The sequence below is a fragment of the Zootoca vivipara genome, chromosome 14 (genome assembly GCF_963506605.1).
Source record: "Zootoca vivipara chromosome 14, rZooViv1.1, whole genome shotgun sequence".
Taxonomy (NCBI): domain Eukaryota; kingdom Metazoa; phylum Chordata; class Lepidosauria; order Squamata; family Lacertidae; genus Zootoca; species Zootoca vivipara.
In genome coordinates this window covers 43,504,153-43,527,278 of record NC_083289.1, presented here as the reverse complement: position 1 = coordinate 43,527,278, position 23,126 = coordinate 43,504,153, and the positions used below count along the sequence as shown (strand labels likewise).

The 23,126-nt window shown below is 40.2% G+C and overlaps 1 protein-coding gene across 1 annotated transcript in view; it reads right to left on the bottom strand.

Annotated features, from left to right (window-relative positions):
* The window catches only part of BAIAP2L1 (BAR/IMD domain containing adaptor protein 2 like 1), a 70,090-nt gene that overhangs the window by 24,027 nt on the left and 22,937 nt on the right, over positions 1 to 23,126 (bottom strand). Inside the window, exons 3-6 of the mRNA XM_035130832.2 lie at positions 20,594 to 20,680; positions 3,666 to 3,727; positions 3,476 to 3,547; positions 149 to 286 (exon numbers count right to left, since the gene is read on the bottom strand). Of these exons, the coding sequence (XP_034986723.1) occupies positions 149 to 286; positions 3,476 to 3,547; positions 3,666 to 3,727; positions 20,594 to 20,680 (359 nt within the window). The remainder of the gene's footprint in view (positions 1 to 148; positions 287 to 3,475; positions 3,548 to 3,665; positions 3,728 to 20,593; positions 20,681 to 23,126) is intronic.

The window sequence follows — 23,126 nt, the reverse complement described above, 5'->3', positions numbered from 1 at the left end:
ATTTGAATTAGAGATGGAAGGGCTTGGATCTAGAATTTCATGAGCTGAAGCCACTCGCTCATCGGGCTTTCCCATTCTCCTCCTTCCCATCACAGTTAGATGTGGTACAAGGGGTTGCAATGGGAAGGCACCAGGGGAGTGCACTAACCTCAGTTTCTTTATGCTCATATTTTGTTGCATTCCTTCCTCCTTGACTTTTCCTTCGGATTTTCTTCAGTTCAGCCTGAGATTTTTCCAAAGAATCCAATTTGCTTCTATGTTCATTCTGGTATCTCTTCAAAGTAGCCTGCAATCAAAGCATTCAGAAATCTTATATTAGAATATAATAATTAGCTGATGACGTTGGAAGCTCAGCTCCCTGTTACAGCAAGCAAATTATTTAGGATGTACATATGCAACCAATGCCAGCATAATAATATAAAACAAGTATCATTCTGCTATACAGTAGTAGCAAAAAAAGCAATACAATGACTGTGTGCCTCCCTCACAAGAGGTCTGGAGGGTGGCAACATGAGAACGGGCTTTTTCTGCAGTGGCTCCGTCTGTGAAATGTTCTGCCCAGGGAGGTTCCGCTGGTGCCTTCATTATATACTTTTAGGTACCAGGCAAAAATGTTCTTCAACCAGACCTTTGGCGTATTAGCATCTTATACCCCTTTTAAATGTGTTTGTGGGAGGAGGAAGGGAGGTTTATTGGTTTGTTTTTTGTTCTTGTTTTTATCATGGATTTGGTGTTTTTATATTGTTTTTTTATGCTGTAGACCGCCCTGAGATCTACGGATGAAGGGTGGTATGCAAATTAAATAAATAAGAATAAGAATGTGCTGCAGTTTGTTTCCTCAATCTAGCATCAGCAACTTTCACGTGGAAAACATTAGAGCAGCCAAACATAAATAAATAGTTTTTCAAAAGAAACTTGAGAATGAAAACATTCTGAGCTGTATTTGTTCAAGATTTTGTATGTACAGTATTGCTGTCATCTTATAGACAACACACGGAACAGTTGCTAAATCTGCCAAGGATCTTAGAACTAAAAAGAAGGGGATTGATGTTTCTTGCTTTAGAGCAAAATGAATATAATCCTGGTCTTTTAAAAATGCCTCTCACTTATGTATGCAAATATCTGCCTGTGCTCTCAGAAACTCCGGTGACCTTGGGTTGATGCAATGGAATATCTGACTGACTGGCACAGAACGTCTTCCTCAAAATGACATTTAAAGCAGGTATCTAATCATTTCACAAGTTACACATGATACATGCCTATTGACATGGTTCATTAAAAATGTTTATACAGTACAGTATTCAAAATATAAATACATGAAATCCTCCCCAACAGATTTTCCTAATGGAAACTTCTCTCTACTTAATTTCCTGTGTCATTCAGCTATGTCATAAAAGTTGACTATTATCCTACAATATTCTGTTTAAGTCAGAGACTCATATCCAGCCCTTAAGCCAATTCACAAGAGTTCTGTAACAGGCCACCATTAGCCACAAAACTACCTTATCTGCCATACTCAGTATGGGTTTCTTGGGAAAATTCATCAAGATATCACACAGTTTATACATTCAGTCCTCAGTTTGTGGCAGATTTTTATTTTTCTAGCAATATGCTAAAGTAATCCAGCTATGAGAATGTTTCATACTTGTAATTCTATCATTGTTGATAAGCACAAGCAAAACTATTAAGAATATGTGAATTAAGTTGATAGCCAGTGATTTTTTGTTTCGTTCTGGGTTTTGTTCTACCCAGTATCTGTGCTCATACCTGCTGAACTTTCAGACAAGACAAATGTAGTAAAGTTCCTGTTCATCAAACCCTTTCATAGGCCGACACCACTGTTTTTATCCCAGCAGATGTCCAAATGCTACTATTTTAATTAGTTTTTTTTTTAAAAAAAACATAGGAACTAGCTGGTGTATGTATTCAAAAAATTGAGAGATTATATTCCCATACTGAGAAACCAGGGCTTTGAGATCTGCAGGGGGAACCTTGCTTGTGGTCCTCATGCTAAATGAGATTTGCGGGGTGGAGACCCATGAGTGGGGTTTTTTTTCCTGCAGTAGCCCCATGCCTTTGGAACAACCTTCCCTTTGTGTTGTATCTCACTATGACATTGCTGCCTTTTCACTGTCAGGTGAAGAAGCAACTCTTTGCCAAGATTTGGGATAGGGATATATGCGCTAATAGAATTTCTGTTTCTGTTTTAACTTGTAACTGGATATTTGCATTTGGTTTTATGTGCTTTAATGCTTTTGTTTAATCTTTTGGATTTCAGGGTATGTAATTCCATACTGGGACCTTTAAGTGAAGGACAAGATTACAAATATGTTTAATAAAATAAATAAAATTGGCTGATCAAGTTTTTGCTCTCATGTATTTTTGCATCTTAAATGCCTTCCATAGGTCCGCAGGATATCTAAGACTATTTCTGTGAAGGTGGGCTTTATTTTACTTTGATCAAGTTGGTTTTGGTAAGGCAATTACCAATGTGAAAGTATTCAAAAGATGAAAGCCTAACATCAGGATTCTGAATATTGCATCACTTTCATATACATGTAGAACTTGGAAAAGTAGAATATCATTGAAAAGTGCATTTATTTCAGTAACGCAACTTAAAAGGTGAAACCAATATACAGTATGAGATAGATGTATGACATGCAAAGCAAGATATGTCAAGCCTTTATTTGTTGTAATTGTAATTATTTGTCGTTAGGCAGGTCAATTATAAATGGAATGTAATTAATGAAATGTAATAGTGATGTTTATTTTTGTATTATTGACTGTGGAATTACCAAAAGAAAGCATTTGTAAAAATTAAAATAAAAATAAAAAATAAAAAGTTGCATTACTGAAATAATTTTTTAAAGTTTAACCTGTACTGTAGGTCCACAAAGCTGCTGCTTGAGATGCATGATCAGGCCCTTGACTGTTTGACTTAACTCATAGTGTCTGACCGTCAGCTATTCTCCACTACAAAAATTTAATAACTGAGCCACTGCATAATACAACAATAAATATGCCATTATTAGCCTTCCTTTGACTGGTTAATATCTTAGCTTTAATACTTGTTTTATTTTTTAAAATATCTTCATGAGATATAAAAATAGGTAAAATCTGAATATATAACATCTAGTAACCCAAAACACCTTAATTATAGCTATATGTACAAATCAGGATAAATGTAATTTAGGATTGTTGGAATTCTTAACGTTTCAGCCTTGAAGACAACACGTGTAGACTGGCAAAGTTTCTATACTATAAACATCAACAGAGATATTAAGGACTGAACTTTGTGCCCTAAATCATGAAAATTGCTGTAAGCACAGGGGCTCTGCTCCACATGTGTAAAACCTTCCCAACCTGCTTCGAGGAAGTAATTTCTTGTGATATTTGCCAACACTAAGTAGCACATACGATAAGATAATCATATAAATGATTAATCTTCTCTGGCACTGAAAAACAATATACTTACATTCATGTATTTTACATCTAGTTCAGTCTTCTTCTCCAGCTCAGATATAATCTCTTTATGGAATTTCTTGAACTGCAAGAGTAAATGGATAACCGTGTAGTCAAAGAGTTAGTTTACACACAAAGGTCCCCCCCCAAAAAAAATAGGTTTTAAAAAAAAATATTAACATATTGCATGGGTATTTACTTACACTTTCTTCTAAGCTGTCATTCAGTTTCTTCTGTGCAATAGAAATTTCTATGAGAACATGCCCTGTTGACAAACACAATTAATTAATTTTTATACTGTTCATCATTTGTGATCCCTATGTTACAAACGTGGCTATTTATAGATTAAAGCATGGTATGACAAATTAAACTAGATAAAACTGAATCAAATCACATCAAAACATACAACAGATGGTCATTTCCCAATTACAGTGGGCCAAAACAAACCAGCCACCACCAAAATACCAGGTGAAGAGGTAGGTGTTCAGTTGAAGTGGACTCAGTGGAGTATTGGCAACCAGTGCTTGTAAAGTCAGGATTATAATAGTTCAATTAACTGCTCTGCTCAACATTGGTGGCTGTGTTCTGTACTTGTTGCAGCTTCTCTAACATCTTCAAAATCAGGCCCATGTAGAATGCATTATAATAATCTAATCAGGAACTTACTAGTGCATGGGTTACTTTGGTAAGACTATCTTGATCCAGATAGGGTGACAGCTGGTGCAGCAGCCATAGCTGGAAAAAGGTACCTTCTGAGCATCCACTTAGCTGGATCAAGAACTAGCTCAGACTACATGCTGCTCCTTCAAGGGGAGTGCAGTTAACATTTTTTTTCCTGTTCTGGTAACTTTTATGATGAAAGACAGTAAATAGAAGCATTTAACAGTACATAGTATATCTGGTTATTCTTTCTCGATCCCTTGCCACAAACAGCAAAACAAATTTTAGAGTAAAATTATACATGGCCACTGTTACTCACGACGCTAATTGACACCAATATATTTTACAATACTACCTTATAAACATTACATTACATTGCATTTCTTTCTTTCTTTTATTGAGCTATAAGCTTGGTGGGGACCCAGGTGGCGCTGTGGGTTAAACCACTGAGCCTAGGGCTTGCTGATCAGAAGGTCGGCGGTTCGAATCCCTGTGACGGGGTGAGCTCCCGTTGCTTGGTCCCAGCTCCTGCCAACCTAGCAGTTCGAAAGCACGTCAAAATGCAAGTAGATAAATAGGAACCGCTACAGCGGGAAGGTAAACGGCGTTTCCATGTGCTGCTCTGGTTTGCCAGAGGCGGCTTTGTCATGCTGGCCACATGACCTGGAAGCTATACGCCGGCTCCCTCGGCCAATAATGCGAGATGAGCGCGCAACCCCAGAGTCGGTCACGACTGGACCTAATGGTCAGGGGTCCCTTTACCCTTTACCTTTAAGCTTGGTGGATCAGGGTAATGTTATGGACGTAATGTATCTTGATTTCAGTAAGACTTTTGACAAAGTCCCGTATAATATTCTTATAGAGAAGCTGGTAAAATGTGGGTTGAACGAGGTAACTTAGGTGGATTTGTAGCTGGTTGTCTGACCGAACCCAAAGAGTGCTCACTAATAGTTGCTCAACATCCTGGAGAAAAAGGACAAGTGGGGTGCTGCAAGGTTCTGTCCTGGGCTAGTGGTTGTTCATATTTATAAACAACTTGCATGAAGGAATTGAGGGGATTCTCATCAAATTTGCAGATGACATGAAACTGGGAAGGCTAGCTAATGCTGCAGAATACAGAATCGGGATTCAATATTACCTTAACAGATTGGAGAATTGGGCCAAAACTAACAAAATAAATTTCAACAGGGACAAATGTAAGCTTCTCACTAAGGCAGGAATAACCAGCTGCACAAATATAAAATTTGTGCAGAAGGAGGAGAAGAGGAAAATCTGTACAGAAGTATAGTGTACAGATCACAGACTACACTTGGAGTAGTGTATCCAGTTCTGGGTGCCACAATTTATGAAGGATATTGAGAAGACGAAATGTGTGGAGGAGGGCAACCAAGATGATCCAGGGTCTGGAAGCCAAGCCTTATGAGGAACGTTTGAGGGATGGAGCAAGCTTGTTTTCTCTGCTCAGGAGGCTAGGACCTAAACCAATGGTTTCAAGTTACAAGAAAGGAGATTTTGACTAAACATCAGAAAGAACTTTCTGACAGTAAGAGCTGTTTGAGAGTGGAACAGACTCCCTTGGAAGATGGTGGAGTCTCCTTCCTTGGAGGTTTTTAAGTAGAGGCTGGATAGCCATCTCTCATGGGTACTTTAGTTGAGATTCCTGCATTGCAAGGGGTTGGACTAGATAGCCCTTAGGGTCCATTCCGACTCTACAATTCTATGATTTTATATGCTATAATAACAACAACAACAACAACAACAATAATAATAATAATAATAATTTATTATTTATACGCCGCCCATCTGGCTGGGTTTCCCCAGCCACTCTGGGCGGCTTCCAACAGAAAAAGAAAATACAGTAATCTATTAAACATTAAAAGCCTCCCTAAACAGGGCTGTCTTCAGATGTCTTCTAAAAATCTGGTAGCTGTTCATCAGAGAAAAGATTGCTCCACCACTAGTGCTGGTTCTCTCAATAAGGGGTTCTTTCTGCAATGGAGGGCAGGGACAGCAGGTGTGATGCTGTTGCCCATTCATGTGTTCAGCCTAAACACATATGCAAGAAGATCTACAAACTCTTTTGCTATTAACCTGTCCCCCTGCTAGTGTTCTGCTGCCCAACCTCTGCTGCACAATCATTATTAACAGCACAGGTTGTATTTCTTCAGCAGCCCAACATCTACCTATGATCTTTGTTGTTGTTGTTTTTTGCATCGTGCCACAGAGATCCTGAATGGACCACAGCTGGGTGGCAGTGCAACTATGGCTAAAGAGCAACACAGTCTGTCAAAACCACTTCCTTCTGCTTATGGCAACAGGAATAAGGGTTCAGGAGGTTATTGAATCCTCGTCCTTATTTATCCACCTTCCACATTAACTATTACAACAGCAAAGTGTTGGGATGTCTAATTTATACATGCCCTTCCTCTTCTGCCATATTAGTAGCACACTGTCTCTGCCTCAGCTCCTCCACCTGAAAAATTAAGAATACTTATAACCTGTTTTGCAAATGACATTAAGGATAAGGCTGAGCATAATTCTGTCCTTAGCTATGGATGGGCAAGCCCCACCTACTTAAATGGGATTTAAGTACTACCGGTATAGGCAGGACTGCAGAGGAGGACATTAGACTACATGGCCATAAGAATGCATATTTGTAGACATAATGAAATAATAAAGGAATCTAATTTACAATGTAAAACAGACTGGTTAATTTCAACTACATTTAATGAATAAAGTTCAGGGCCTGCTTTTTTCAGCTTCGCTCATACAGTACATGCTTTTGAGAATTTGCTGCCACAGCAACACAGCTAACCAAAGGCTGGCACTTTTGCAAAGATTAATGCAGTAGAACCTGGAACTTAAAGTACTGACAGTAATCCAACAAGGTTGTGTGCTGGCTCAACCCTCCCCACCCCTGTACACTCCCTTCCTCTGGCTTTTCCTGCCACCATCATGTAAATGTTCAATAAAACAACTCATTTACCTGGCAGGTCAAGACTGGAAAACCTGACTTTCAGATGTTGTTATTCTAGTCTCAGTAGCACTCAGCCTGACTGAACATCTCAGAGAAACAGTGTGTTACATTGCTATTCCTGAAAACTTTTTTTTTTTTACACTTCAACATTTTGAAGGACTAATATAACTGGGAAATTAAAGCAAGTGTTTAAGCCTCTCATTTTAGACACCTGACTCATTTCTTCTTCTACAACATCCTTCTAAGAGCCTTGTTGTCAACATGCAGACGTATGCACTGGTTAACCTATTTTCCCTTGTGTCATGAGTCAATATTTTTACAGTGAAACCATAGTAATCTCAGAGAGCTTAGTAAGGCGCAAATGGTAGGACAAGTTGTGCTCCTTTATGTAAATGCCCACAGTTAGCAGATTTTAAAGTCATATTATTAAGCCTCAGCTGTGCTTTATAATGTGACACAACAAAGCATTGTGAAGCATGTGAAGTCTGTTTATAACAGGTGTGCAGAACTGCAAGCAGGAAATCTGTCTCTCAAGTATGGCAGATGGGAAAATATAAAAGTACTGGTTAAGTTAGGTTGTGTCTTCTGAATGTAGCGCATCTGGTGGAAAGCTTTCTCTCTTAATACCCTTTCCACATTTCATTAGCATAACCGAAAATTCATTCCAGATTCAGACTGCCCTTCATACTAGAGTAAGGAGAATTAATGTGTTTTTTTAAAAAAAATTCCACACCACAATAGACAACAGAAAATATACCCCTTCTTTATGTATGTCAGAATATGCTTTTTAAAACAACAACAACCCAGTCCTCTCTAAAAATCAGACTTTAATATCAGTCATATGTGCATGTCAGATATGCAGCTTATAACGCCCATTATCATTTGCACATCTATCAGCAAAAAACATTCAAATAATTTCAAATAAACCTATTCACTTAATATTTCCCCCAGGATTTAACATATTTATATCCATGGATATTAAAAGCTTATGATTGATGCAAATACAAGTAAATATAAATAACATATCCATCTTGCCTCATTTAAAATTGATAGGCACATTACTGCGAGTAATTTTGGTATTAAAAAAACAATAAAAACCAAGCAGGTGCATTGTTAAATAATGTATGAATAAAACACAGCATTTGTTTTTCTACTTGGCAAGGTAGTTGCAATATCTGTTCTCTGGGCCTTTTTTTGTTCAAGGCATGGTTTTATACTAATTGATGCATATTTCTAATTAAAGAAGACTGATATATAAGCTTTGATCCAAAGAACTGCATATACGCTGCAACTCTTCGAGCCCCCCCCCCAATCCTGAGATCATCCTACGAAACAACATGGCATGTTACACAGGGGACTGCAGCTGGGGGTGGGGCAATTGATGACAACTCCCATATGAATGAGGAAGTGGCTTTTGCTTACTCTTGTGACATTTCAACAAACCACTATATAGAATAACATCTACTACCCAACTACAGAGGGCAGTCTTATCTTTTCAAAGCCTGAATGAATAGACTGCTTGTGTGGACTTCAAAACTGCAAGGACTGCAAGTACAAAAGAAAATCTAATACTGCTCAGCCACAGGTCTGAACATGCCCAAGAGTCTGACATTGTTTAAGCAAGTAGGTAAGAGAGGATCTCCAGAGTAGATGGGTGTCTGTTTGTGCAATAATAGTCAGCACAGGCAAACAGGGCCGTCCTTCCCACTGGGCTGATTGGCGTGGTGCGCTAGGGTGCCCGTTCAGCAGAGGGTACATTGAGGCACATGGAGCCGCCTGCGCCTCCGCCTCACCCGCTTCGCTCCTTTCCCAGCAGCGGTGGCTGAAGTGAGGCGGCAGCAGTAGCGGCGGAGCTGCCTCCATCGAGGGGCGGCAAGGAAGAGGAACAGGGCTGCCTGTATTTAACAAAAGAGAAGGGCGGTGCCCCCAAAATAGCCGAGAAATACGGTCTGCGGACAACAGATCTGACGCGAGAGCAGCCCCCCCACTGCTTGCTCTGCCCCATGGGCTGATCCTCATCCGCCTTTCCACAGAGACCTGGACCTGATACCCACAGGGACCTGGACCCTTGCATGCAAATGAGGTGCCATGGAGCATTGTGGGGAAGCTCTGTCTGTGCTCGCTGTGACTTGAAGGAGTGTGGGCAGGCATGCACATGAGGTACCACGGAGCATTGTGGGGCAGCGCTGTCTGTGCTCGCTGTAAATTGAAGGAGTGTAGGCAGGGGCTGTCCCACAATGCTCTGCTGTCGGCAAACCTTCTGCTGGGGTGGCAGCTAGGGCTCACTGGACTGCAGCGCCGCTCCGCCACTTCGGCTGGCAACTTCCCTGCCTGTCGCACCGTGCCCTCTGGCTGCCCCCTGTGCCTGGCCCTGCCCGGCGGAGCGCGAGGGGTGCCGGAGGGATCGTCGTGCCACGGCGCCCGGTACACTTAAGACGGCCCTGCAGGCAAATCACACCTGACCCCTTTACATTAAATTCAACCACTATTCAGATGGTGGTTAGGCACATTCAAATATAAAAAACTTATAGTAATACTTAGAAAGACATTTATAGAAAATTCTAATAATATAGAAACCCTCCACTGAGGAAGAAGAAAAATTAAGAAATGCTAGGTAAAAATAAAGAACTGCAATAGTTTTCAAACTATGAATTTTACTCAACAGGGCCACATTAGCACTCAACAGAAATGTCAACGAGAGGAAACACCTACGAGGTTAAGAGATGTAAATATTAAGTTAGAACACACCTATGGCAGATAATGTCAACTCTTTGTCCCCAGAGGGTGCATCATTGCACATATGACTGCAGATGCATTCTACAGTGGTGTGTGTGTTTTGTGTTTATAAGCAGCTGCCTGTGCCGGATGTGTGGGTGTGGCTGCAGAAAGAAAACCAGAAGGGTCAGAGTGTATTTGACAGTAAAGCCTGAATTTGCGTATTGCCAACATTACTTTGCACAATGCCTCCGCCCTTCTGCCAAACATAGCAAGATACACTGTGCAATTTTTAATGTCGGTAAACAGCTATGCTATAACCATTTCTCATGTTGATTGAGACATTTCAGCTCTGTTGTCTTCCTAATATAGCTTCATGGGTATCATATTTAGGCTTGCATTAAGCAAAGACTCCACCCCATCTTAATGTGGTGCCTTTGACGTCTACATATTACAAGACAGGGGTGGGTGGGTGGAAAAAAGTTGGTGCAAGGACATTGTTCACAATATCTGCTTTTTTTTCTTCCAAAAAAGAGGTCGGTTTCAAGCGTGGGATACAAAGGAGAGTTTAATGTCATGTGCACCCACTTTGACCCTAGATTAAGCGCTAATTTGAGGTTGGACTGGAATACAGATCTCCAAGCAAAGATATATTAATGTGCGTTATTCACTGCATTATCTAGAAGATCTATTAATACAGGAAAGGTAAAGGTAAAGGTAAAGGAACCCTTGACCATTAGGTCTAGTTGTGACCGACTCTGGGGTTGCGGCACTCATCTCGCTTTATTGGCTGAGGGAGTCGGCGTACAGCTTCCAAGTCATGTGGCCAGCATGACAAAGCCGCTTCTGGCGAACCACAGCAGCGCACGGAAACACTGTTTACCTTCCCGCCGGAGTGGTACCTATTTATCTACTTGCACTTTGGTGTGCTTTCGAACTGCGAGCAGGGACCGAACAACGGGAGCTCACCCTGTCGCGGGGATTCAAACTGACCTTCTGATCAGCAAGCCCTAGGCTCTGTGGTTTAACCCACAGCGCCACCCGTGTCCCCGCATAAAGAGGAAAACTTCCTCTTTATTCACAAAGACATAGCTCTGGTTTATATATATGTTTAAGAAGTGAAAATGATTTTGGAGTGAGTTAAAAGAACCAGTGCACCACTTTTCCAGAAGTGCTGGTTGTTTCTTAAGAAACGAGATAGAAGATACAAGGATGGTTGTTAGTAGAATTCTAAATCCTAAAAAGACAGTGACGTTTGTTTCAATGATCAGAGATAATCAGCAACAGGATGTGGTTAGAAATTTGGAATTCCTTGTTCGTGAACTTCATGATAAGAAACTTAAGATAAGCTCTGAAACTTGGTGATGAAATTAAGCCCTAGGAAAGTGAGCCCTATAGAATAATTCCCACAGGCAGTGGTGAGAGGGGAGGAACATGTCTCCTGGGTCTCCAATAGGTTGTTCTGCCACATTCCTTCTTTCACTAGGGCCCCCAATGACAAGGCTCTAAAATGCAGGGACTAAAAATATTATTTTGTTCCTGTCACACACCATGGACTTGTCAAGAGAAGGTAATGATCAGCATAGGAGCATGGTAATAAATCAGAGATGCATCCTTTCCAAGTAAAAAAGAAACAGAACAGCATTCTCATCCTCTGCCACCAAGGCATCCAACACAATGTCAGGGAATGAACTCTGCATAGCCCATTGCAATTGCAGTTCTAAGGATGGGTTGCAATGGGTGGGCATTTCCCTCATGAGAGTCATCATTTTTTGAACGTTCAGTGCTGAGCACAGCTGCTCACTTTAAGAGATTTATATTCTGCTTTGAGAAAATCCTCCATAAAATGGCTTACTATATTTTAAAATAGAAATTTCATGAAGTTTTAAAACACAGTCAGCAACAAAATAATATTGCAATCACAAGCATAGCACAATTGTAATTTAGCCACATCCCAGTGAATCCCTACATTCACTCATATCTCCAGCATCAAAAAAATTTGAAGGGAAAAAAGGTTTTTCAAGCCATCTTGAAGAGCTCAAGAAATTTAGCCTTCTTAATCTCTGCAGGAATTGCATTTCATAATTGCAGAGCCACCTTTGATAAGGCCCCATTACACACATTCATCAATCTAAGTAGTGAAGCAGGGCTGAGCCAGTTCTTAAGATATTGGGCGTAGGCTGTCCATTAAGTAACTTGGCCCCAAGCTGTTCAGGGCTTTAAAAATATTAACCAACACTTTGCATTGGACCCAGAAATTTACCCATAGCCAGTACAACCAATACAAAATGAGGACATTTTCTTTATTGCCCCCCACCCAATGACTGAGTGGTCACATTTTGTACCAGCTGCAGCTTCCAAACGGTCTTCATGGTAGTCCTATGTAAAGTGGTCATTGCAAAATATTGTATGATCTGCAAATAGGATTCTCTTGTAATGCTGATGTGTATTATCCAAAAACATCAATACCTACTGTGGATTGATTAAAAAGTGATAAAAAGGAGTATTTTTCAAAATAAACCTTAATTCTGGCTTCATGGAAAACTGAAAAAGTTTTCTCACTGCTTTTTCTTTTTGACAGATGTTAAATGTCTTCTTTCAGCTGCAGATTATTCTGAAAGCTCATAAACAGCCCTAGGGAAACTATTTTAGATTTAAAGTCCTAATCTGGATGATGGAAGAAATCAGATATAATGCTCAATTGGACTAGAGGCTCACAGGTGTCAGGTCCCTGAAATTGTTCCAGCCCTCAGAATGTGAATTCTATGGCGAGACTGTTCTTCCTGTGCTTGCAAAGTCAAGAGGACAGTGCACCCAAGTGTTATGTAGAACACCGTCTCTCTCAACTGTTTTCCAAAGCTTGCCTGTACACTTTGAAGGGCTTCAGGCAGGGTAGTCCTAAGATATTTTGCTGTTTGAAGCAAACCCCTGCCACCCTGCCCCTCCCTCCCTCCAGCTGTCTGGCAGTAGCCCTGGGAAGCCCTAGCATGGTGCTGGCAGTGGAAGAGGTGGTGAAGGCATGCTCCCCAGGCCCGGATTTGCTGCCCGGGGTGACCCTCAGTGCCTCACTGTGTCTCATGGGAGGCTGGCCCTGGTTTGAGGATAACACATCCCTGTTATAGAAGAAAGTAAGATGTCTGAATAATTTAAATAGTTCTGCAGTACTGTATTTGCCCCATGGTTATTTCATAGCTGTCAAGTTTTCCCTTTTCTCGCGAGGAAGCCTATTCAGCATAAGGGAATTTCCCTTTAAAAAAGGGAGAACTTGACAGGTATGGGTTATTTATCTCCATGATTACCGTATGTTCCGGCGTATAAGATGACTGGGCGTATAAGACGACCCCCAACTTTTCCAGCTAAAATATAGAGTTTGGGATATACTCGCTGTATAAGAAATATGACCCGGCATATAAGACGACCCCCGACTTTTGAGAAGATTTTCCTGGGTTAAAAAGTAGTCTTATACGCAGGAATATACAGTATTTGTCTTTGATCACACATGCATGCCAATATGCCTTGTATACATGTGTACTTGATCAACACACATAGTAAGATCTTTAGCGCAGGGTTATAGTTTGTCACAGGGAGATTACATTTTGCACTATATATGGGGGAATTAATAGAGAAATATGGAGAAAGCCGTTTTCAAAGTTATTTTGAAAAACAAATGGTCATGTTTTCTAATATAATTTCAAATATTTCTCTGCCCTGTAGTACTGCCCCTTGATAAAGATACAGATTGTTTGTATGTGTAAATAAATCCTTGCTGCAAAATTAATTCACATGAAGAATATCAGCTGTTACGATCATGCGAAATCTATGGATAGAGTAACATGGGTGGCCTGCATAAGTTCCATCAAAAGTATACAAACAAAGCAAAACAACTCCATAGACAAGTCCTGAGCAGAAAAGGTTCATGTCTTGGCAATCATGTTTTATAGACCTCAAATTTTTACTGACTAGTATAACCAGCATAATGTTGTGGCCAAAAGCATAATCTACCATCCCAAAAGACTATGAGGAACTTTATTTAAAATGCAAATGCAAGCAATTATGTAACTTGGTATTAATGTACTAGAAGTGTTAGCTTTCTCACAGTACTCAGAGGACAGGCAACCAGGAAGTTTTTATCATATTTCATACCTGGAAGGGAAACAGCTCATGTTGTTTAGAAAATATTTATTCAGAGAAGGCATTCAGTGCAAATGTACTTGGACAGCAAGTTCAAGGTACTGCATTCTTACTGGATGTTGCCAACCACTTACACACAATTTTAGTTTTTCAAGAGCAGTATCACACACCAAGTACATATGCTCAGGGCTATACATACTATTTTTCAAAATGCTACAGGGTTGGAACTTAAATCTTAAGTCTGTCAACTGGTTAAACAAGAAATTCTGTATAAGCCACTGGGAGAATGGAGACTGGATCGTTACATTAGGAATAGGAAGCTTGAAATACTAATCTGTCGTGTTACATTAAAATACATCTTGTGCTATTGTTGGCTACCATATTCATCACTGCTCAGTGGTTTCTGAAATATTAAGTCATTTATAAATGCTTTTAAATAAATAAATATTAAGTGGTGAATATAGTTAAGTGTAATGCTGCTGGTTGCTTTCTCACGAGTAAGACGCTCCAAACTCTCTGCCTGCTTTTTACAGAGTTTATTATATACAGGTACATATGTACAAGACAGGGCATCAAAATCCATGACTGTCCTAGTCCGAATCAGAATCCGGAAGCACCGCCCGTCGGGACTTTCGCCAACAGAACACCCTTGGCATCTTGAATCTCCTCGCGCCTCTTCCCCCCCCCCCGCTGCTGGGGTGATGGGGCTGGGGGAGCACCCTCTCCACTCGAACTGCTCAGCTGAGGAGCCAGTGCTTTCTCCTCTGGCACCTTCCCTTCAAACCTTCCCTCTGGGAACCTTGCCCTCTCAACATCCTCAAGGCTCTGCACCACTTCCTGAGCCTCACCACCACCTTCCGAAGGATGTCAGGAGCTGCTCGCATCCCAGGCTCCGTCTCCATCGGAGAGCCCTGGTCCCAACTTCCTGGACTCTCCCCTGACCCCTGGTGGTCCCCTGACAGTAAGATAAGGAAGATAACCAAAGTCCACCCCTGAGGTAAGCTTCATTGTATGCACGCAATAGACTAAAGTAGGGTGTTGCTTACTCATATAAACTGGTCACACCCTCAGTTATTTTCTCTATTTGAAAAAATGCTAATATTCAGTTCAGAAACATAGTTCCATACAAAATACATTCCATTCTCTCTTTTCACTAGTACTCTGTCTTAAGTTTAGCTTCCTATTTTATAACTGAGTTTATTTAATACTTCCCTTTCTGGGATACCCATTATCTTTTCAGGCCTATCCTATACATCAACATTCTATGAATGCTTAACTAAATCCAATACAAACTAGTAGTATACTTTTTGTTTGAAGGTAAGTCGTTATGTGCTGTCATCTTAAAATTCAGTAGTTCTCAGCCTTTACTAAATTGCTCTCCACTTCTAAAAAAATTAGGTACAGTGGTACCTCGACTTACGAACGACTCAACAACCAAATTTTTTGACTTACAAATGGGGCAAATGGCCGCACACTTACGAATTCCTCAACATCCAAATGGAAACTGTGGCGGTTTTAGAAAGGGTTTTTTCGACTTACGAATTTTTTGATGGGGTTGCTTCGGCTTACAAATTTTCCATTTCCAATGCATTACTATGGGAAATCGCGTTTCCAATGGCGCTTTTCGAATTACAAATTTTTCAACCTACGAAGGTGCCTTTGGAACGGATTAAATTCGTAAGTTGAGGCACCACTGTACTTCACTTGCCCCCACTGGGTACACCAACCTGGCAACTTCTCCATTTTTTTAATATCCCCTGCCTCTACAAAGCAACTCCTACATCCAACTTCCCATACCTCACCTTTTCTTCCATCTTTGCAACTTTACTGAGATAACTGGGGATGCAGCAGTCAGAGACTTTAATTCCATTATTTTCAGAAAAACCCAGGCTTTGTCTATTCATAGGGTTATTACCAAAAACATCATCAAAAACTGATTTTGCCTCCTCACTCATGTCCCATACTCATTTGAGTGTGGAAAATGCTGCCACACAGTATACAATTCCTATTTAACTGTGGCATGTCTCTCCTGGCACAAGTCCCCAGGACTCCAAGTCTAAGCTGAACCATTAGTTGATTCAGCCTTTAATGCACCACTGGTAGAGTAAGCATTGGCTATGGTCAGATGTATAGACAAGTCATAGGACCCAAATGGCAGACTAGAGATTTGTTATATGACTGCAAGTAAATTGCAGTGCAGTTTCAGCACTGAATCATCCTGTACCAAGCAGCACTACGTAGCAAATGTAACATTCACTTCAATCTTTTGACCTTTCATTTCAAGCTACCACCATGTACTGAGCTAATCACATAAAATAAGTTTCCTTTTGGATCAGAGTTTAAATTACAAACAATCAATTTAGTTTCCCATACGGTCAGGTCCAAGTTTTTACTTAGTTTTTAAGGTTTTCAGTACACAACAATTGACCTTTGATCCCATTTGTAACAAATTCTGAGATTCTTAAGCAGACAGTGTGCACATGACACAGCTTCCATGTAATTAGCAGAGAATGGTTTTTTCCATTTCTAGGGATCTCAAGGGAGGCGGTTCAGCCTGGTCAGAAAGAAAACATGTACTATGAATCAAGTAGAAATTTATTGTGACTCTTCAAGTCAGGGTTTAAATCAGGGATGCAGAACTTTTTCAGTCCAAGGGCCGCTTTGCCTCATGGAAAATCTTCCAGGGGCCGCATGCCCAAAGTGGTACGGGCAAGAGGTGAAAGCAGGTGCAGCATCAGGTGTGACTCAACTTCGCAGAGTAGGCTACATTCCATCCATGCAAAAGTCAGAAGATTCTACCCACCCACACCCCTCCCTATGCAGACAAAAGCACTCAGGGAGCAGGGCCAATAAGAGATACCTGCAGGGCCACATTCAGCCCCCAGGCCTGAGGTTCCTCATACCTAGTTCAAATAAGTCCTTTAATTCAGTAAGAAAAAAAGGCAGGTTTCGATCACTGATTTAAATCAAACCTCTTATGTTCGTTTACAACTAAACTTTGCTTCATTCTTACAATTAAGCCTTGCATTTCTTAGTTGCACTGTACACATTTTAAGTCTTTCCCTTTTTTACGTATATAGGCAATATCTAAAAATATTCCCACATAGGGCCAGAATCCATAGCAGCTTGCAAGGTGAACAGAACAACCTTGTCAACTCAGAAGTGAACCCTTTTGGATTTAATGTGGCTTTCTACCAAGGAGGTGCTTATAAGATTGCCGCCTAAGTAGGAGAATATAGAAAACTATGCACTGCACAAGTTTGTCTTCCAATCCTGAGCCACTCCTTTTTGCTTCCCTTGATTCACCTTTACAAAAAAGAGAGAAAACAAAAATGAGGTGCTCATGACTGTTAGGGCAAAGTGGGGTTGATTGCTACTGGGTTGACTAGGACAGTTTATTTTTGGTAGGTGGAAGTGCAAATATTCATTTTTGAGAAATTATCATTTACATAGAAAAGTCTCCCTTATTGCAGCATATCTGGCAGTGACTTAGTTTAGAGATTAAAAGTAAGGCTAATACAGCCCCCCAAATTAATAGCCTGTAAAAGAAAAAATATATATTATATGCTGGGTGCTGGCAGAGAAATGACTGAGAACCAAATTTCTATGCTGTGTGCATAGAAGCACTCCATCCTTTTCAAGACTGCTTTAAAATAGAGATGGTTGGTGTCACTGTCATATGTTTTTCCCATACTTCCATTCTTTCCACATTAAGCAGTGATTAAAAAAACAACAACCTCAAAACATGTATCACAATATGTATTTTTACACTTTTAAATTGCAGCACAACACTCAGAAAAGTGGAAAATCTGTTGGACAGCTATGGTCATTTGAGAGGTTTGGATCAGGTCATTTACTACAGGAATTTGCAGAGGGTGAATTCTTCAAGCATCTCTACTTTAAATATTGAATCTATTCCTTGCTTTGGAAGTGCTGAATTTTGCTTGCTGCACCACTGATGTTTCAAGGGCTTACTTACACATGCCTAAAAATATTACAGTGCTTTGTCCAGAGTTCTCTGACCTTTTGTATTTCTACAGTAAGCACTTTGAGATGAAACTGGAGGTAGTCCAAAACCATATTTTCAACTAACATAAAAATGGTGCACAGGAACTCCTATGGGATGGTTTTTAAGTTCTCAGTTAGAAAATCACACATGAGCATCCAAAACATAAGTTGTACATTTTAGGAAAGTAGTGGGGACTGATGTGGATTAGAGCCAAACTTAGATGCAGCATAATTCATAGTGTTATGAGCTTTTGGGGGGCGGAGGGCGGAGGCGGGGTGTTAGGCTGTATGCCTGAGTCCCTTCTAATTCCTCAATCCAGCAAGGGTTAAAATCTAATGGAGGATTCAGCTGTTGGAAGAGCCTACAGCTTCTTGGTAACAACCCTAAGAATAAGAAAAGAACCTGCTCTGTATGCCAGAGGGCAATGATGTGGACCCTCCTCCTTCACCTGGCTGGTAGTGAGAAGGAAAAAGCCAGAGTTGGGTGAGAGAGAGAGCTGGCCTAGAAACAGGCAGAAGCCCGAGAGGGAGAGACATGCTAGATTTTTGTTTGAACCCAAGGCTGTGGCTGTGAGATAATCAAGATCTTCTTGAGTGCTAATGCTGTGAGCCCCTGCCCCCATCATAGTCTCAGGTGGTATATATGTGCATAAGTGACACATTAAAATTGTAAATGATTCGTGCTTAACATGCTATAGTTTACAGGATTTCATATGCATGGTTCCCCTCCTTTTTCCAAAATACAAGTGCATAAGCTAAATAACCTTTTCACAACATGCACAGATATACCATACCATTTACCCCCCCCAACTATGTTACTCAAAAATATGGAAATTTCTTCTGTTCACATTCATCTGTATTGGGGACAGTATGCATTTTAAAAGTGGCAGGACCTTAGCATGTTGAAGGCATGTGCAAATTTAATGTAAGGTTACAGTCCTGTGCACACTTACTTAGTAGCATATCCCACTGAACACAGTGCCATTTGTTTCACAGTACACATGCCCACCGATGGGCCTCATGAGATTCAGTTAGAAACTGTTCAATATTCATACTGAAGACCTTTATTTTTTGTACTTATTACCTACAAAAGAAGTACAATCACCAACAAAAATATAGGTAGCTAGCTAGACATTATACATCTCAAGTAATCATTTGTCTGACTCTTCTGGTCCCACAGTATGCCATGGAAGCAAGATTTCTATGCTCACAAAGTCTTTGTGGAAAGAACAGAAGAGAAATAACTTTAGTTATTCTCCTCCTTCCCTTGTCTACCCTTCATCTACTTTTGTTGCTTTGCCAGTTGCAGGTTCCTTTTCCTGCTTATGTGGTTGTCATTCATTGCATTGTTATTCTTGTAACTTAGAAGGCTTGATACATCTCAGACACAAGTGAATTCAAGTACCTGTGGGTTTTTCTATAGTCATATTTATCCAGGTATTGCTAAATTAACTTGCAAAGCAAATAAGGTGACTACATTATGAATTATTTGCCTTTTACTGTTTGCTATTCTGCCACTCCCTTTGACTGAATTCAGAATGTCAAACCACACAATGATGGCTTTCAGAAAGAAAGAAAAAAAGATAAGCAATTGCAAAGGAGTCAGCATTACTCAGGAGCAAACTTTAATCTAGCCAGTTGAAGATGATATCAATATATTCTTGAACTCACCTTTGAGAAGCAAAGAATGGGAAGAGAATATGAGGAGTCCCTAAGCCCTGGTTTCTTTTGTAAATTAGAAAAAAAAATCCATAGATTGTACAGCTGCAATCCCCTTTTCAACAGCTCTCTGTATTCTACATGAGCTGTTGTTTTTCTCTTTTACATTAGGCAAATCTCTCTTCCTCAAATTTATTCTGTGCAAGGAATTTTGAACAGATTAGTTGGTAGACCAGGGGAAGAAAGAATATGGAGAACACTATCTTGAATTATCCCATTTAAAGTACTATCAATAGAAAAGGTGGCAGGAAAGGCATGATGAAAAGCAAATGTTGTTTTTCTGCTATTTTTTCTGCCAACAAGTTGCATGCTTCATTTCAAACTTCACAAGAAAGAAAATACAGGATGTACCCAATGCTGCAGCACTATTTGGTCTAACTGACAAGAAGCACACATTTCAGTCTTAAAGTACATTAGGGAATTCATTGTTTGAATTAATTAGCTGAGGGACGGATTAGACAATTTCCGAGATCTGGCCCATCACATGGAGAGGATGACTGCTCTTCTCACCACCCACTCCACTCAACTCGTCTTCCCCAACTCTTAGACACCCCTGTACGTCTACGCGGGACACTTAAAAATGTGTGCAAAAATATTGTGGCCAGTTCCCAAGAAAAAAATGTGGAAATCTTAGGCAGGGCAGATGCACTAGGCAGCCAGGGCAGATAGGTGGGTTCCCATTCCCCTCCACCTAATGGGGTTGGATGGCCCAGGGTGATGGGAAGGGAACACCATTCAATCCAGCCCTCACAGAATGTAGAAGGAGAACTATATATGAAATGTAAAGGCATTCACAAAGATTCTCATAGGCTCCATAATCAACTGAGAACCTAGGTTTGCCCCCCCCAAAAAACTTATAAGCTCCCACATTACTGCTAAGAATCAAGAAGAATGTGCATCTGAATAATCTAGTATACTTACCCAATTCTTTAGAAACAGGTGATGCAACTGCAATGTCTCCTATCTTAGCAACTCCATCATAGTACGCTCTTCCAGCAAGAATCATACCTAAAGAGACAAAAGGAGTAAAGCAAATATATTATGTGTTGTAATCTAAATGAGCAGATTTATATATGTTGGACCAGATGACCCTCAGGATGCCTTCCAACTCTATAATTCTACGATTCTGTGTTTTATGGTCTCATTCTCTGCCGCCCCAAGGAGGAGAGTGTTAATAACAGTGGTACAAAGTGTATATAGTCAACTCACAACTTGCAAAATTACAGCTTTACATTCTGGGTGGCTGGTCAGCTGCACTCATACAAATTAAATGCATGCAAGGCAAAAAACTTAAAAACTCTTTCCCTTACCCCAAGCATGGGGAATCTGTGTTTCAAGTTGCAGCTATACTATAATAATTACAAATAAATCAGTTATGAGGCTAAGGAGTCTTTCATTTTGTATATAATAGGAAGCTTGTTGTCAATTAACACACATAGCTGCTTCAGAAGTCAGAGGAGGCCTTTGAATAGTAAAATATCTTCAATTATGTGTAAGAACTGCAGAGGGGTGAGCAAAGAGGGTGGCCTGCACCTGGGTGCCCCCTTAAATATGCCAGGGGCAGGCAGGGCAGAACCCCCTGCCACTGCCCCCGTTTGGCCTGACAGGCGAGGCCCACACCAAATGGAGGGTGCAGCACGGCCAGAGGCTACACTGTCTAGAGTTCAATGCCAGAAGGAAAGTGGGACATAAATGTAAGAAAATAACTGAATAAATAATTTCACTTATGAATCACCTCCCATCCCAAAGTGATTTACAAAAACATATATGAAGCAGCTAAATACATAAAAACAATTTTAAAAAAACCTCAATTATGTATTACTTTTCCAAAGACAGAGTTCATACATCTTCAAATGCATGTGCCTTGGATCACTCTTATCTTGAAAAAGTAAAATGGGGCAACTACCTATTTTGTTCCTCGCAAAGTAACTTGCTACATCTTGCAGTTGCTCTTCATGCTCATGATACATGTATCTTTTCTGGGAAACCAGATTTTCATATACAGTACTGTATATAAAGCTACTTTAACATGTGTAATCGCCTTCTGACTGCTGGTTGCTCTCCAGCATGAATGTTGCTTCTGTGACCCATCCGGCAGAACAGGCCTTAATATTCAAATTATAGATACAGTATATAAATAACATGAAAATCATTAGCAGAGAATAATCAAGCCCAATGATACCTGTTGTATGTTATTGTTTAATTTAGGAAAGATGAACTAATTTGGTGGACCACATTGTTATGGAAGTAAAAAAAAGTGAACTTGCCTTCCTCTCCCTGCCTGGTTCTATGAGAACAGGATGTTTCTGAACTAGGAGAGTTTCTCCTTTTAAATCATGAAAGTACTGGTTGCATAATAAATACTATTATATAAACTGGTGCTTGTTCTACACCAGTGAACTTTGTAATGAAGGAAATGTAATGAAGGAAATGTTACAAATGTTAACTGGTTCATTAAGATGATTATGTATATATATTGTTAATGAGCTTGGATAAGTTATTTCAGACAATTTTAAGAGGGAATCACTTTAAGGTGCTGCATAACTAGTATAAGCTCAAGCAAAGTGGAATTGGGGGAGGAGAAAAGGAACAAATCAGAGACAAGCGACATAGCAAGCTTTAGAAGGAAGAGTATTATAAAAGGCAACAAGATTAAGCCTACAAACCTTTTAATTACTACAGTTCTTAAGTGCCATTGGTAATGCCACTCCTTGGTTTATTAACAACAACCTTAGAATATAAGTAGCTTTGTACCAAGTCAAGAAAAGCCACCGCTGTCATTTTCATGTCTCTTATTCCATGGTAATATGTTTCTGAACAATGTTTGTCATCATGAAGTCACTGATATGCACTAAAACAATCCAGACTAGATCCAGCCAATAGCTTTGAACTCTTTTTACAGGTTCAGCAAACCAGCCTCAGTGAGAGGATCAAATGCTTGCCACTACTATTGAGTCAGAAAATCTAGATTCAATTTTGCTTTAAGGAAACCAGTACAGTATAGAAAATAGCCTATGACCCAGGCAAAATGGGAAAAAAAAATCAGTATGTTCTAAAAAGCTTAAGGCTGTATGTATGATTACCTATAAGTTCCACTGATCACAATGGAACTTATTTCTGAGTCACTATACCTAGGAACATACTGCATGCCTTAGATGCCTTCTATCTCTAGATTAGCTTGCTCGGGGGCATGGAGATTTTGCAGTGCTTTGAGGGGATACACCTTCAAAGTCTGAACAAGTAAGCAAGAAGCTAGTGTCTGGTTCATGTGACCAAATATTGGCCCTCAGATTGAAGTAATGTCATGGAAATCCAAGGTATGCTGTCACTGGTCTCATGGGTTTTCCTTTATGCTGAAAGAAAGCACAAGGAAAGGTGGCACATGGAAAAATATTACTCATCTCAAATGATGAACAGTGGGTGGGTAGCAGAGCAAACAGTGGTTTCATTTAGT